The sequence below is a fragment of the Bufo bufo genome, chromosome 2, assembly GCF_905171765.1.
Source record: "Bufo bufo chromosome 2, aBufBuf1.1, whole genome shotgun sequence".
Lineage (NCBI taxonomy): Eukaryota > Metazoa > Chordata > Amphibia > Anura > Bufonidae > Bufo > Bufo bufo.
The window spans coordinates 26,334,059-26,351,334 of NC_053390.1; the positions used below are offsets into that span (position 1 = coordinate 26,334,059).

The 17,276-nt window shown below is 43.9% G+C and overlaps 1 protein-coding gene and 1 long non-coding RNA gene across 2 annotated transcripts; both read left to right on the plus strand.

The window, feature by feature from the left end:
• Positions 1 to 5,548: 5,548 nt before the first annotated feature.
• Positions 5,549 to 6,499, plus strand: LOC120991249. Its single transcript, XR_005776580.1, has 3 exons — positions 5,549 to 5,630; positions 6,009 to 6,133; positions 6,449 to 6,499. It is a non-coding gene; the product is annotated as an uncharacterized LOC120991249 (long non-coding RNA).
• A 6,805-nt stretch (positions 6,500 to 13,304) lies between these two features.
• On the plus strand, positions 13,305 to 17,075 carry LOC120990664 (oocyte zinc finger protein XlCOF6.1-like). Its single transcript, XM_040419576.1, has 3 exons — positions 13,305 to 14,049; positions 14,218 to 14,405; positions 16,752 to 17,075. Exons 1-3 carry the CDS (start codon positions 13,305 to 13,307, stop codon positions 17,073 to 17,075), a joined length of 1,257 nt encoding a protein of 418 aa, XP_040275510.1.
• The last annotated feature ends 201 nt before the right edge of the window (positions 17,076 to 17,276 follow it).

Sequence of the window (17,276 nt, forward strand, 5' to 3'; positions counted from 1 at the left end):
TTCTCACACTCTATTAAGACACACACAACATGTAAAGCACATGTAACAGTAAGAATTACATAGTTAATACAACAAAAAAAAGGTATAAGTCCATCAAGTTCAACCAAGGGATAGGTGGGGACATGAACCCCAGAAGGAAGTGAGACTCAGATTTCTACACATTTTTATAAGCATTAATGTCATTTACTTTTAAAAAAATCATCTAAACCCTTTTTAAAACTGTCCACTTTTCATGCTGTGAACACGTCCTTAGGAAGTCTATTCCACAGATTCACAGTTCTTACAGTAAAGAAGCTTTGATGCCTCTGGAGATTTTTTCTTCTCCAGTCGGAGGCAGTGCCCCCTAGTCTTTTGAGGGTATTTTACATGGAACAGTTTTTCACCGTATTTTTTGTATAGCCCATTTATATTTTTGTATAGGTTGATCATTAGACGTCTCTTCTCAAGACTAAATAAATTCATTATTTTAATCTTTCCTGATAATAAAGACCCTCCATGCCCCTTATCAGTTTAGTTGCTCTCCTTTGTCCTTTTTCGGACTCCAGGACATCCTTTCTATGGACTGGTGCCCAGAACTGAACTGCATATTCCTAGATGAGGCCACACCAACACTTTGTAGAATGGTAATATTACATCCCTGCCCCCGCGACTCCATGCCTCGTTTAATCTACACTGACGAGCAAAAGGGTAACAATGTTTTGAACTTTCGACTTACAATCTGTTCTCGCATTCCCTAATAGCTCAGTGTGTTAATCAGGTTGATGAAGAAGAAGATTTCCCAAGAAAAGAAAAAAAGCATCATCCAGCTCATCGATATCAGTATTTTGGGCAAGAAAATTGCCAAACTGCATCATGTGAGCGCCATGACAGTTGGAAGAATACAAAATTAAGTTCGTCCATGTATTCCAAAGCCAAGAGCTGGACATCCAGGCAAAATATCGGCATCAACAAGTTGGCTCATCACAAGATCTATCAGTTCTGATGTGACAAACACGGCAGTGGAGGCATCTCGTATGCTTCATAATAGTGAGATAACAGACATCCATGCAAGCACTGTGCGACGATCATTAGTGTTGATCACGAATATTCGAATTGCGAATTTTTATCGCAAATATAGGTACTTCGAAAATTCGTGAATATTTTGAATATAGTGATAATTTCGAATATTCGAGATTTTTTTTATTGCGAATTTTCGTAATGCGATTTATCAATTGCCGAGGAAAAACATGATTCCTCCCTGCTTCTTGCATGTGGGCCAATGACTCATTGGCACACAAGCAAGAAGCAGGGAGGAATCATGACTTTAAATGGGATAAATGATGAATATTCAAAAAAAACTAATATATAGCACTATATCGAATATATAAGTTTTTTTGAATATTCGTAATATTCTAAAACAAGAATATATAGCAATATAGCGAATATTCGAAAAAAACGAATATAGAGCAAAATAGTTGTAATAGTAGTTGTAAATTTTTTCTCATCTGAAGTTCAGATTGGAAAAAAAATTCATCTATTGAAAAAAAGATTATAGCACTATATTAGCTAAATTGCTCTACATTCGTTTTTTTCGAATATTCGCTGCATTGCTATATATTCTTGTTTTAGAATATTACGAATATTTGAAAAAACTAATATATTCGATATAGTGCTATGACTCATTGGCCCACAAGCAAGAAGCAGGGAGGAATCATGTTGTTGTTCGGCAATTGAAAAATTTGCATTCTGAAAATTCGCATATTACGCGATTATTACCTTGTCGAATTTTTTGAGTAAAAAAATCGTATAATATAACGAATATTCAAATTCGCGAATATTCGGCGAATATACTACTAAATATTCGCGAAATATTGCGAATTCGAATATGACCCCTGCCGCTCATCACTAACGATCATTACACAATCTGTCTGGAATGGTGGCCCCAAAAAAAGGTGAAAAAGCCTTAACTTTACTATCGTCATAAAATGCGTTGGCTCGAGTTTCCACAAAACTATGGACAGTAGATGATTTGAAACAGGTGATTTGAAGCAATGAGTGGAAAGTTGAGAGACTGGGCTCTGATGGGTGCAAATGGGTCTGGAAGAAACACGATAAAAGGGGCTAATGGATCAAGAAATTGAAGGATCTGTCAAGTTTGGTGGCGGAAGCCTGACGATATGGGGTTGTTTCACAGCCAAAGGCATTGGATACTTGACCAGGATCGATGGTGGTTGCAATGCTAAGCTATATGTGAGTATCCTACAAGACGAGTTACTTTGTACACTCAAGTTCTTTGGGTATGAAAAGGACAACCTGAATCATATGTCAAGTTTGGCGAAGAAATGGTTCAATGACAATGAAGTAGAGGTGTTGGATTAGTCCCCACAGTCCCCAGACCTCAACCCAATCCAACACTTGTGGGTAGAGTTGAAGAAAAAGCTGTATTCGTTCCCAAGTGAGTCGACCAGTATGCACCAACATTGGGAACATGTAGAAGAGACCTGGGAACAGATTTTGGTCAAGACATGTTTGAATCTGATTAAGAGCATGCCCCAAAGGATTCAGGCAGTGCTGAAAGCCAAAGTTGGATTTTTCAAAATAATTGCAAATTATAAAAATTCAAATGTAAAATTTTAGGCGCAAACAGTAACAATGAAGTCTACAGCCACAAATTTAGTATTACTTTCTCTGATAGGTTTTCTGCACTTTCTATGGTATGGTCGCTATACTTTCTATAGAATCTAGTAACTCTTTCTCTCAGGGGCTGGCACATATGCTGTCACTTCACTGCTTTTATTTCAATGAGGGCAAGAGGTTTCCTTGTTCAGCTCAGCTGCTTGCTACTCACACTTCCTCTAGCCAAGACTGACTAGCTTTCTTCTAGAGGAAGGGGTAGTACCAGCCAACACCTAGCGACAGAAACTAGGAACCTCCAGCTCTCATCATATACAGCCTTTGGGACACAATGTACAAATTATTATCTATGTTTCTATGTTTAAATTACAGTGACATTAACCCCTTGCAGTGGAACACTGCACACACAAGCACTACATACATGCACACAACAGAAAGGTGCACACATACACTCCATACATACACACAACAGACAGATATACACACACTGCGCAACACAGATACAATAGACAGGTACACACACACTACATACAGTACAGACCAAAAGTTTGGACACACCTTCTCATTCAAAGAGTTTTCTTTATTTTCATGACTATGAAGGCATCAAAACTATGAATTAACACATGTGGAATTATATACATAACAAACAAGTGTGAAACAACTGAAAATATGTCATATTCTAGGTTCTTCAAAGTAGCCACCTTTTGCTTTGATTACTGCTTTGCACACTCTTGGCATTCTCTTGATGAGCTTCAAGAGGTAGTCCCCTGAAATGGTCTTCCAACAGTCTTGAAGGAGTTCCCAGAGATGCTTAGCACTTGTTGGCCCTTTTGCCTTCACTCTGCGGTCCAGCTCACCCCAAACCATCTCGATTGGGTTCAGGTCCGGTGACTGTGGAGGCCAGGTCATCTGGCGCAGCACCCCATCACTCTCCTTCATGGTCAAATAGCCCTTACTTTCAAAGTTTTCCCAATTTTTCGGCTGACTGACTGACCTTCATTTCTTAAAGTAATGATGGCCACTCGTTTTTCTTTACTTAGCTCCTTTTTTCTTGCCATAATACAAATTCTAACAGTCTATTCAGTAGGACTATCAGCTGTGTATCCACCTGACTTCTCCTCAACGCAGCTGATGGTCCCAACCCCATTTATAAGGCAAGAAATCCCACTTATTAAACCTGACAGGGCACACCTGTGAAGTGAAGACCATTTCAGGGGACTACCTCTTGAAGCTCATCAAGAGAATGCCAAGAGTGTGCAAAGCAGTAATCAAAGCAAAAGGCGGCTACTTTGAAGAACCTAGAATATGACATATTTTCAGTTGTTTCACACGTGTTTGTTATGTATATAATTCCACATGTGTTAATTCATAGTTTTGATGCCTTCAGTGTTAATCTACAATTTTCATAGTCATGAAAATAAAGAAAACTCTTTGAATGAGAAGGTGTGTCCAAACTTTTGGTCTGTACTGTAGATACACACAACAGGTAGGTACACATGCACATACACTACATACATCCAAACAACAGGCAGGCATACCCCCGACAGTCCCAGAATTCAGTGGCTGTCCGGTGATCTCGGAATGTCTGAGGTATGTCCTGCTCTCAGATGTCTCAGTTGCCTGTAATGGTGAAGCAGGGAGTCATCTGCTCTCTGCTTCACCATTCCTCACATCTGGGCTGTATAGGAGAAGCGGTGCAGACCCGGGAATCAGCCTCTGCTCCTCCTACACAGCAAGCATGATGTGGGACCGTATCCTGCTGCTGCTGGGGTGGTGATCTGTGATGATCATTGGAGGAACTAAGTGAGTATTACGGGAAGGTCCACATCAAGTTTTTGCCATCTGTTTAACGTATACGTTGCAAAAACCTGTATACAATAGTGTAGCACACTGCGCTTTTCCATCCTGCAGAGTCCGGTAAAAAAAAAAATTATGTTAACATATCCGTTTTTTTCCCCAATGGAACTGTATGTTATCGGTCTGAGGCGTCCGTTATGAGGCTGAAGTTGGTTTCTTATTTGTCAGTTTCTCATTCACATCATTTGTATATATTTTTTAAAATTAATTTTGAGGAGACCTTATTGACAGTAAGAGAAAAACTTACAGTGAGCGTCCTAAAAGAAAACCCAATTTAGGAATAAAAGTGGGAACAAAAAAAAAAAGGGATTTGAATTATGAAATGAATTGCGGTCACTGATCTCACACAGCAGACGGAGGAGTTCAGCCTGGCCCAAAAAGGTTCTGGGCATGAAAACTAGAATCAAATTGTGCAAACAGACACTTTTCATTGATTTGAAAAAAATAACTGGTGTTTTTAAGGGGTTAAATGAATTTGTACTCCAAGAGTCCTCTATGACTATGTGCTAGAGAGCTGTAGACCCCGAGTCCTCTATGACTATGTGCTAGACAGGTGGAGACCCCGAGTCCTCTATGACTATGTGCTAGACAGCTGTAGACCCCGAGTCCTCTATGGCTATGTGCTAGACAGCTGTAGACTCCAAGAGTCCTCTATGGCTGTGTGCTAGACCAGGCTCAACCTGTGGCCCTCCAGCTGTTGCAAAACTACAACTCCCTGCATGCCCGAACAGCCTACAGCAGGGCATTGTGGGAGTTGTAGTTTTACAACAGCTGGAGGGCCGCGGGTTGAACATGCCTGTGCTAAACAGCTGTAGACCCCAGGAGTCATCTATGGCTATGTGCTAGACAGCTGTAGACTCCCCATGTACAGGGTTCATAATGTCTCCTGAGACTCCAGACTACGGATCCGTCCTTGACTTCTCCACTTCCTTCTAGTTCTCATCCACACACAGCACAGGAGCTCCGCCCCTCATGTCACATGACCGTCATCACAACATCTTATCCTCTCCACAGCTGAGCCCCGCCCCCTGCATTGATCACATGACGGTGACGTCACCGCAGGTCCTTCAGCTCTGGCAGTGCAGCAGATACTGGGCAGGTCCTGGTCGGTAGTCAGGGCTCTTGTTCTCTCTGGTATCAGCCATTCCTCCAGCCTGCAGGTAAGATGAGCTGTGAGGAGACAGTGTGGTGGAGAGCTCAGACATGTCACCTCTGGAGATTCTCCTCCATTACACACAAGGAATCCTTCTCCGCTCCTCAGCTTAGTATGATGGGGGAGTAGTAGTGGGGATAGTGGGGGTTGTCATCATTCACTGCTGGATAAAAGAATCTGTTTCATATGAATGAGGTTTTCACCACCAGGAGCTTAGATACACCCTGCACTGCCAGGAGCTTAGATACACCCGGAGCTCAGGGTTTTTCCCATCAGTGCAGCTTTATGAGGGTCTGAGTTTTGCGGGATGAGTTGTACTTTTTCTCGGCCTCATTATCGGGGACATGGGACTCACTGATTAACCTTTATTCCTGTTTTTTTGGAGGCATCATGAAGAAAACCAGCAATACGAGCCTTCTCCTGAATGAGCCACCAAGGATGGACAGGAAGGAGATCAGCAGAAGAATATTAGACCTCACCTTGGAGATCATCTCCCTGCTGAGCGGAGAGGTAAACTTTTCTAGATTTCTCTGCTCTTTATTGTATTCTGTAACAAGTCAGACATCGGGAAGGAGAATCCATCATAGGAAGTGATAGGAAGAGTCCAGGGTCCTGGAGAACGGCCTCCAGACCTTCCAAGTGATGGAGAACCTGAAGATCAGCCCCCAGTATGGTGAGTGATGTGTCATGTGACCAGTGACCAATAGTCATGTTGTAGGAGCCATGAGAAGGTAAGTAGGCACGTTGTACCCAGGAGGAAAGGGCCGGAGGAGAGCACATGGCCCCTGAAGGGTTTATTCCCTAAGTGTCTCTCTCCATCCACAGGAGTACACAATAGTGAAGAAGACATCGGGGGACTGTGTGACTCCCATCATCCATCTCCAGGAGTCAGGAGGGCGGAGCAGGACCCCTCCCCCCATCACAGAGCCTCCCCCTCACCCCCTGATACATGAGCAGAAGATCCTAGAACTCACCCACAAGATGATGGAGCTGCTGACTGGAGAGGTGACACTGCTGGGAATGCTGGGAAATTCTCCAGTAACAGCACTGGAGGGGTCTGGGTGATGACGGTGTCATTGTGTTGTCAGGTTCCTATAAGGTGTCAGGACGTCACTGTCTATTTCTCCATGGAGGAGTGGGAGTATATAGAAGGACACAAGGATCTGTACAAGGAGGCCATGATGGAGGAGCACCAGCCTCTTATATCACAAGGTGAGAGCCGTCATGTGCAGTGTGTACACGTGTGTGCAGTGACATGTAATGGAGGAGCACCAGCCTCTTATATCACAAGGTAAGAGCCGTCATGTGCAGTGTATACACGTGTGTGCAGTGATATGTAGTGGAGGACCACCAGCCTCTTATATCACAAGGTAAGAGCCGTCATGTGCAGTGTATACACGTGTGTGCAGTGACATGTAATGGAGGAGCACCAGCCTCTTATATCACAAGGTAAGAGCCGTCATGTGCAGTGTATACACGTGTGTGCAGTGACATGTAATGGAGGAGCACCAGCCTCTTATATCACAAGGTAAGAGCCGTCATGTGCAGTGTGTACACGTGTGTGCAGTGACATGTAATGGAGGAGCACCAGCCTCTTATATCACAAGGTAAGAGCCGTCATGTGCAGTGTATACACATGTGTGCAGTGACATGTAATGGAGGAGCACCAGCCTCATATATCACAAGGTAAGAGCCGTCATGTGCAGTGTATACACGTGTGTGCAGTGACATGTAATGGAGGAGCACCAGCCTCTTATATCACAGGGTAAGACCCATCATGTGCAGTGTATACACGTGTGTGCAGTGACATGTAATGGAGGAACCCCACAAGTTAGACTCTTTACCCATCACGTTAGGTCCCTGCATTTGCCTTATAAGTCAGACATATTAATAGACTCCATTCACCTGAAGGATCTCAGAAGGTTCCTGCTGAAGTCATTCTCCTCCAGGAGCTGCTGGGGATGTCTGGGGGGCAGATGCCCCTTTTTGATGCAGCAGATGATTGCTCTTCAGCTCCTCCTTGGCCCAGTTACCAGGGAAGGAGGAGAGGAGGATCTATCTGATTATTGCCTTGTATTCACTACATAATACCTACATAACAAAGGCCATTTGCTGGTGTGACAACCCCTTTAACCTAGTACTTAATGCCTTAGCACAGAGGTAGGCAACCTCCGGCACTCTAGCTGTTGTGAAACTACAACTCCCAGCAGGCATACTTGCTCTGCTCTTCTAAGAACTCACATAGAACTTAATGGAGCATGCTGGGAATTGTAGTTTCACAACAGCTGGAGTGCCAAAGGTTGCTGATCCCTGCCTTAGCAGGTCCTCTCTTTGAGCCCTTGAATTCTGTCTCTATCCAGTACTTCTCCACCAAGATGTTTTTCCTCCTGGCCATTACCTCAGACCGCTGGGTCAGTGAACTGCAGGCCTCTCTGCTTCCCCTCTCCACACACTACTATACTTGATAATATGGCAGTAATGAAAACCCTACCTTCCTTTTTGCCTAAGATTGTTTTCGAATTTCACAAGAACCATTTTTGTCCTTTTGTGATAACCCTTCCAATGACAGGGAAGAGTGTTTCCATTGCATAGATGTCAGTAGGTGGCTCCCTCTCTGACCTGTCTCAGTGGTGCCTTCCTGTGTTTCCCCTCACCAACACCTCCGCGGCACATAGACTATGTCTAAAGACAAGGGGAGACCAGTTTCTAAGACAAACCTTGTAAGGTGCTTGGTGGCGTCTCCATGGATGAGATTTGTTTTTTAGCACATCCCATACATGATTGCATTTGGATCTAGGAATCTGGAGGGAAGTCATTACCTTGATATCTTTGTCATGTTCTTCATTCCTGGACAGTTTTTGCAATGTGGCCGGACATTATCCTACTGAAACAGATAACTGCCATTATCGGGAACTGCTGCCATTTAAGGGGTGGTAATAGCCCGTACAAAGTTTAGGTAGGTGGTACATGATGCCATGACCCAAGTTGGGATGAGCAAATACCTGAACGAATTTTCACTGTTTAAGGAGCGTGCCCAAAGGTCAGGATGCTCCCTCTGCCGGCAGCTTTAGTAATCTTGCATGTGTCCCTTTACTTCCACTATTTACTCATGCATTATGATCTGGCTACTAATCGTCTCAACAAATTTGCATGCGGCGAGTGCACAATGCCCTATTTCACTAACTAGAACATTTGCGCGCGTGTCAATACTTTCAGTAACAGCACATACATGAAATTATCATGGCTGCACGATATATGTGACAATGTTAATATGCTGGCACATTTGTTAATTGTCTGTAGTGGGATGCTTCCTCACAGACCTAAAATTCTTAAGAATGAACTCCACTGAATTCGTACAAATCAATTTGCTCATCTTTAGACCTTAGGTATCCAGAAGAACATTGCCCAGAACATCATACTTCCCGTGCCGGCTTTTCTACTCCCTAGAGTGCACCTGGTGCCATCTCTTACCCAGGTACAACGCGTTTCAGATACAACGGTCCCCTTCATCAGCTACAGACTGCTTATACACAAACATTACCAATGATGCATGTATTTATACACATAAAAAAAGCCAAAAACACTAAAATGGAGGTCAAGGGGCGCCAGCGCTAGGAGAGAGAGCTCTAATGGCTCTTTGCCATCCTCCCAGCAGGACCTACATTCTAGCCCTAACTAGAAGCTCTAGCGTCTCGTTACTAGGCAACAGCAGTCACATGCCCGCCATTGTGATTACGTGACCGGCCTCCGAGTCACATGAGCGCTCCAAACCTGGCGATCGCTCCGGTAATACCGGCAGGGTCTCTTATTTATATAGTTTTAACTCTCCACTTACCCCACCAACGTCTATAAGCCCCAAACCATTGGAGCACATATTTATATTATTATTTTAATAAAAACTACAAGTTATCCACATAACAGAGACAATAGGGCAGGTCCTGCACCGCACATCCCCACCCCCTAACCTCCATTTTAGTGTTTTGGGCATTTTTTTAAAGGTGTATACATACATGTATCATTGGTAATGTTTGTGTATAAGCAGTCTGTACCTAATAAAGGGGACCGTTGTCCCTGAAACGCGTTGTATCATCTGCAAAATACATTTCTGAAATCTGAATCAAATCATTGGATGGTTTTTGCGCCGCAGGATATTCTTCTCTGATGATTCTTCCCATATAGCACCTGAAATCATATCTTCCCCAGGTAAGTGACACACGCACCTGGCTGTCCACATGACCCTTATTCATCAGACCAGACTGTATTCTTCAGTTCCTGCTTTTCTGATGTCAGAGGTGTTCATTGCAGACACTTTTGGTGGACAGGATGGACAGAGCTTTCTCCAACACCTTGTTGCCTGGTGGAGAGGAGACTGATAGTAGTTGTTTTACTTTCATTATGTACTGTGTCTAACTGATGAAGGTCTTCACTGGGGGATTCCTTTTCAGAAATTTGCCTCATAAGCAGAGTTGTCATTGTGTCAAGATGGTGTCCTGATTCAGGGAGCTGTACAGCTGAAAAAAATCATATTTAGCATGGCTGGATCTTAACAAGGTTCCAAGTAGAGCTTCAACATGCAACAAGAAGAAATGGGAGTGAGACAAAACATTTTTTGAGCATTCAATTTAATGAAAACAACGAATAAACTGAAACAGGCTGTTTTTCAGCTGATCAAAAGTTTAGGACCACACCTCCAAAAAAAAAATAACCCCCCCCCAAAACAGAAATCCAACTTCCAAACATGAACTCAGTAATGGAGTAGCTCCGCCGTTATTGTTTATCACTTCAAAAATTCGTTTCGGCATGCTTGATGCGAGCGTTTTCATGAGGTGAGTGGGAACATTTCTCCAAGTGGTGAAGATGGCTGCACAAAGGCCATCTACTGTCTGGTACTGTTGTCCATTTTTGTAAACTTCCCTTGCCATCCATCCCCAAAGGTTCTCAATTGGATTTAGATCAGGGGAACACGCAGGATGGGCCAAAAGAGTAATGTTATTCTCCTGGAAGAAGTCCCTTGTCCTGCGGGCATTGTGTACTGTAGCGTTGTCCTGTTGAAAAACCCAGTCGTTACCACACAGACGAGGGCCCTCAGTCATGAGGAATGCTCTCTGCAACATCTGGACCTAGCCAGCGGCCGTTTGACGCCCCTGCACTTCCTGAAGCTCCATTGTTCCACTGAAGGAAAAAGCACCCCAGACCAATATGGTGCCCCCTCCACTGTGGCGCGTAGAAAACATCTCAGGTGGGATCTGCTTGTCATGCCAGTAACGTTGGAAACCATCAGGACCATCAAGGTTACATTTTTTCTCATCAGAGAATAAAACTTTCTTCCACCTTTTGAATGTCCCATGTTTGGTGCTCTCTTGCAAAGTCCAAACGAGCAGTTCTGTGGCGTTCAAGAAGACGAGGTCTTTGAAGACGTTTTTTGTTTTTGAAGCCCTTCAGTCTCAGATGCCGTCTGATGGTTATGAGGCTGCAGTCAGCACCAGTAAGGGCCTTAATTTGGGTCGAGGATCGTCCAGTGTCTTGACGGACAGCCAATTGGATCCTTCGGCTCAGTGCTGATGAAATCTTTTTGGGTCTTCCACTTTACTTTTTTGTTCCATAACCCTCAGGATCATTTAAGAAATTCCAAATGACTGTTTTACTGCGTCCCACCTCAGCAGCGATGGCGCGCTGTGAGAGACCCTGCTTATGCAGTTCAACGTTCAAAAAGGGAGAGTTTTTTTGCCTTTGCCATCACAACGTGTGACTACCTGACAGAAAATGACAATGAATCTTTGCACAGATTTGGCCTTTTAAAGGCATGTGGTCCTAAACTTTTGATCAGCTGAAAAACAGCCTGTTTCAGTTTATTCGTTGTTTTCATTAAATTGAATGCTCAAAAAATGTTTTGTCTCACTCCCATTTCTTCTTGTTGCATGTTGAAGCTCTACTTGGAACCTTGTTAAGATCCAGCCATGCTAAATAGGATTTTTTGCCATTTTTTAAGTGGTCTTAAACTTTTGATCAGGACTGTATAAAGATTTCCCCCTTCCCGACATTGCCATATACATCTGTATCTTCATCATCAAAATGTACTATTGTGGAGAAGGAGCCGTCAGCCCACTGTCTGCGATTTTCTGTCATTGACCAGCCGTTAGGCTGAATTCACACGTCCGTGGAACATGGTCCGTGAGATATCGGACTGGCATCCTGCTTAGTGCAGAAGCTTTATGCCGATGCTGCTGTACAGTAATACACTCGTATAGATCATTTATATCATGTATTAATGTACTGCGGAGGCGGCACAAAGCGCACGGCGTCATAGCAACCAATGACGCCGTGCGCTCCTGCACTAAGCAGGATGCCAATCAGGTATCTCACGGACCGTGTTCCACGGACGTGTGAATTCAGCCTTACTTTGGGCCTGTGGTCTGCTAGGTGCTGGGACCTCGGCACGAGTGGTGAGGAGCAGAATATTGATATTTCCTCTTGATAACTAAACTTAGAAGTGAAGGAGCTGAGAGAAGTGTCTGATCTATAGACAGATCTACAGGAGGCCATGTATTCAGTCACTGTGTGCCTGTGTCTCCACAGATGGATCCAGGAGGAGAAATCCACCAGAGAGATGTCCCCATCCTCTGTATTCCCAGGACTGTCTAGAGGAGAAGGTCCCAGAGAATCCTCAGGTAGATGGAGCTGAGCCCTATACACATCTATATAGGGGGGTCCTACAGTCATAGAGGGGTCATAGATTGTGGGGGTCTCTTATGTGGATCTGTTAGATTTCCCACCTGTCTGCTGTATTGTACTGAATTGTTACAGATGACAAATCAGGGAGAAGATCTGACTGATATTAAAGTGGAGGATGAAGAAGAGAGGATGATGGGCGATCCGCCGTGTAAGAGTGAGGTGGAGGTGGACATTCCAGGAGATGTCACCACAGGTATGGAATCATGAATGGAGAAAGTGACCAGATTCTGTCCTTGGTGACTTGAGGACAGGAGGAGAATCTGATCACTGACTGCTGCGCTGCTCTTGGATTGGAGATGTCCCATTACATCATGAAGTATTCCCCTTATCCAGCTGACGGCGATCTCTGATCAGGTTCTTCTCTGATCCCGGCTGTTCCTGCTGGACATGACAGTCAGTCACATCCACACACCCACTGGGGATTATGGGGGCACAGCTTTTGGGTCTGTGCTATCATGATGGATACATGTACGGCATTGTGCAGGAATTACATGGCGCAAGTGACCTGAATGTTCTTCATTGTGCAGGAAAGGGTTAAGCACCCTTTTGGGATAGTAATGATATACAGTATATATAAAAATAATCAATATATTTTTGTGGTTTTCTCCATAATGTTTAAAAGTTTTGCAGTGTGAGATTTCAGCAGCAGCGGGAGGAGGAGGAGATAAAAAATGCTTGTCAATTTATCCCTGGGGGCCATTATAGCATGGATTTTTGTAATCAGTCCACTAGCTTCATCAGGTCTGAGAGAGTGATTTAATAATGAATGCAGTTTGTGTTGAGGAATGTAGTGACAGATCCTTTTTAAGTTAATTTGTTGTATTAAGGTAATGCCCATTTGGCATTGAAGGGCCAAATCTATTGATAGAAGGCAAGTTTGACAAGTCTGTCCATGATGTAGTTTGAAAAAATAATCTAATCAATTTTTATCTTAACAGAAAATCCCAGTATGAATTGTGAGGGAAACTTTATGTTATCACTAAATTATAAAGTAGAAGATGAAGATATCATGCAGCGCTCTTCAAGAGGAAACCTTAATATACATCCAGGACTTCACAGTCTAGCTCAACCATATAATCCCTCTAATAATGAGAAACCTTCTCCTCACCCATCACAGATTGCTACCTCAAGTACAGGTCAGAAAGGGGGTGAAAGGTTTCAACATGCCAAAGAGTTCACAAAAAGCTCAGGTCTTTCTACAAAAAGAAGAATTCACAAAGGAGAGCAGCCATATTCATGTTCAGAATGTGGGAAGTGCTTTGCAGAAAAATATGGTCTTATTAGACATGAGAGAAGTCACACAGGTGAGAAGCCATATTCCTGTTCCGAATGTGGGAAGTGTTTTAAACATAAATCAAGTCTTGTTTCCCATGAGAGAATTCACACAGGAGAGAAACCATATTCTTGTTCAGAATGTGGGAAATGTTTTACACAGAAATCAAGTCTTGTTTCCCATGAGAGAATTCACACAGGAGAAAAACCATATTCATGTTCAGAATGTGGAAAATGTTTTAAAAAAAAATCTAATCTCATTACACACGAGAGAAGTCACACAGGAGAGAAGCCATATTCCTGTTCAGAATGTGGGAAGTGTTTTAAACATAAATCAAGTCTTGTTTCCCATGAGAGAACTCACACAGGAGAGAAGCCTTATTTTTGTTCAGAATGTGGGAAACGTTTTAAAGATAAATCACATCTAATTAAACATGAGAGACGTCACACAGGAGAGAAACCATATTTATGTCTAGAATGTGGGAAATTTTTTACAGACAAATCAAGTCTTGATACACATAAACGATTTCACAGAGGAGAGAAGCCATATTCATGCTCAGAATGTGGGAAATTTTTTAAAACTAAAACACATCTTGTTATACATGGGAGAATTCACACAGGAGAGAAGCCATATTCATGTTCAGAATGTAGGAAATATTTTACGCATAAATCAAGTCTTGTTATACATGAGAGAGGTCACACAGGAGAGAAGCCGTTTTCATGTTCAGAATGTGGAAAATGTTTTAAAACTAAATCAAATCTTCGTACACATAGAAAAGTCAGAAGAAACCATATTCATGTCTAGAATGTGGGAAATATTATACAGAAAAATCAAATTGTGTTAAACATGAAAGAATTTACAGAGGAGAGAAACCATATTCATGTGCAGAATGTGGGAAATGGTTTTAAAAAAAAACAAGTTGTGTTAAACATCAGAGATTTCACATAAGGAAGAGACCATTTTCATGTTCAGAATGTGGAAAATGTTTTGCATAAGAATCAAAAGTCAGAGATCTACGAGTAGTAGAGATGATCAAATTTCTTGATATTTTTTTGGGGGGGCCAGATTTCAATGAGTTTGAGTCTGGTACAAATAAGTTCAACCAAAATTGAAAATGCTCAGATGTGGACATTCTGGGTTCTACTAGGGCTTGTATGCAACTACTTTGAAGCTCTTTAATTCCAAGACAGTATTAGTAATCTTAAAGTGGCTGTGCCATGTGCTGTATAACTATGGGTAAATTGATGTAAGCCGGTGGCAACAAGCAGCCTGTTTAATAACACACTGCACTTGTCAGCTTTGTTATATAGGGTGTGGCATATGTCTGGACACACTTTTTTAACTGGTGTAACCTGTAGAAAATTGACATCTTATGTGTGAAACTATTAATCGGGTAAGGGAGAAAAGCCTTTGTGAGGAGCAGAGTTTCACAGTAAGGACTGTGAAAGTCCTGAGGATGGGCAATGCACCATTATTACTGTGACCTGGCGTTGTGGTCCTACTACTGGGCAGCATGGTGGCTTTGTGATTAGCACTGATGCCTTGCAGCGCTGGGGTCCTAGGTCCGAATCCGACCAAGGAAAACATCTGCATGGAGATTGTATGTTCTCCCCATGTTTGCCTGGGTTTCCTCAGGGTTCTCTGGCTTTCTCCCACACTCCAAAGACATATTGATAGGGAACTTAGATTGTGAGCTCCATTGGGGACAGCTAGATGCTAATGTCTGTAAAGTGCTGCGGTATATAGCTGCTATATATAAGTGCATAAAATAAATAAATACTACACCCTGTAAGGACGATCTTGCTTCTATTACACTGCCTTCATCTTGGCCCCAGCTCTTCACCTTTTTAGAGACACTGAAACTGTGGGATTCAGCCACCATCTTGCCTCGGAGAGTTAAGCACATGGCGAGTCTGCAAGTGTGCACTGCTATACTGTCACACTTTTACTATTACACTCCACCCCTCAGATCACATGGGATCATACTTACCGACCATACCCACACTCTTCTATATTGGGTATTATTGAATCAAGGCTGTTTACAAGAAACCACTCTTGGCAGCTTACTCAACCGTTTAAGACCTAAGTCCCATCTCATGGTGATAACCTAGAGTGGACTGTAAACACATTAACCCTACCTCCATCAAACAGAGTAACTGCCCTACTTGGCAGGCCTATCTCCCCAAGATTTATAAAGCAGCAAACTGGACTTTCTCCGTATTCAACCGTATTACCGTCTGATGGTGTACTATAGTACCCTCCTGTGTTAACCTTCAAGAGGCGCTTTTATCTAAGTTAGATGAGATTAGCTTTTATCTAAGCTAGATGAAATTATCTAAGAGGCTACGGGCGGTAAAAGTACCTTACACGTCCCTATTGCTCTGGCGCATCAGCACTTCCTCCGCTTTGCAGTGGAACCCCATCACTACCAGTTCGTAGCCCTTCTTTTTGACTTGGCGATGGCACCGCGTGTCTTCACGAAAGTACTCACACTTCTTCTTACCAGGGGCATCACCCTGATATGAGGACAGTCTGCGTATCACTCTGGATACCCTGGGCGCGGTTCAGCTGGCTGGTGAACTTCCAGAAGTCTTCCCTAGCCCCCACCAGATGGATCACTTTTCTAGGTATGATCTCCGACACGGCCGCAGCGTTGGTGCGCCTCCCTCCAGACAAGCGGCTAGCCCTTCGTCGGTCAGTCCGCCTTTTCCTCCGGCGCAGGTACCCTTCAATTTGATTTTGCATGAAGGTCTTGGGTGCAATGGTCACTTCCTTTGAGGTGGTTCCGTTTGCACAATTTCACACTCGTTCACTTCAGCGGACAATTTTGTAGTTGTGGGACAAGTCACCGGATTCCCTGGACCGTCACATCGTCCTGCCTCCAGGGGTGCGTTCGGCACTCAGGTGGTGGCTTTCGACCCCAACCTTGGAGTCGGGAAAATCCTTTCTCCCGGTCTAATGGACGGTCATCACCACCGACGCGAGTCTTCAGGGTTGGGGCGGAGTCTTCCTGCCCAGACAGTCCTAGGTGTATGATCTCAGTCGGAGTTCAAACTTCCCATTAACATTCTGGAACTCCGGGCCATTCATCTGTCACTTCTACATTGAGCCCCTCTCCTGAAGGGTCGGCCGATCCGGGTACAGTCAGACAACGCCACGGCAGTGGCCTATATCAATTACCAAGGAGGAACCCGCAGTCAAGCAGTAATAGCGGAGTCGGCCAAAATCCTGCGGTGGGCAGAGACCCATGTTCCAGCTCTTTCGGCGGTCCACATTCTGGGAGTGGAGAATTGGACCTCAGATTTCCTCAGTCGGACGACGATGGACCCAGGGGAGTGGTCTCTGCACCCGGAGGTGTTCCAAGCGATCTGTCTCCGGTGGGGTCAACCGGAGGTGGACCTGATGGCGTCCCGGCTCAACCACAAACTTCACGCCTTCTTCTCTTGAACAAGATGTAACGGATCTCCTAGCACCTCGACCGGGTACCTCAGTCGATAGATAGTCCTAGTGCTTTCCGAGGACTCCAAGCACTCCACTTGACACCGTACGCACTGCAGACCCCACGAACCCGCCGAAGCTTGGTTGAGGTCTCACCGTCTCCTACCCACCCTGGACCTACGACAAGGCTCCAGGCTCCAGTGGGTGAAC

Coding starts and splice junctions, on each gene's coding strand:
- LOC120990664 (XM_040419576.1), top strand. CDS start 13,305: ATGAATTGTGAGGGAAACTTTATGTTATCACTAAATTATAAAGTAGAA. Junction 14,050..14,217: donor ACGTTTTAAAGATAAATCAC/ATCTAATTAAAC, acceptor AAACTAAAACAC/ATCTTGTTATACATGGGAGA. Junction 14,406..16,751: donor ATCTTCGTACACATAGAAAA/GTCAGAAGAAAC, acceptor CCTCTCCTGAAG/GGTCGGCCGATCCGGGTACA.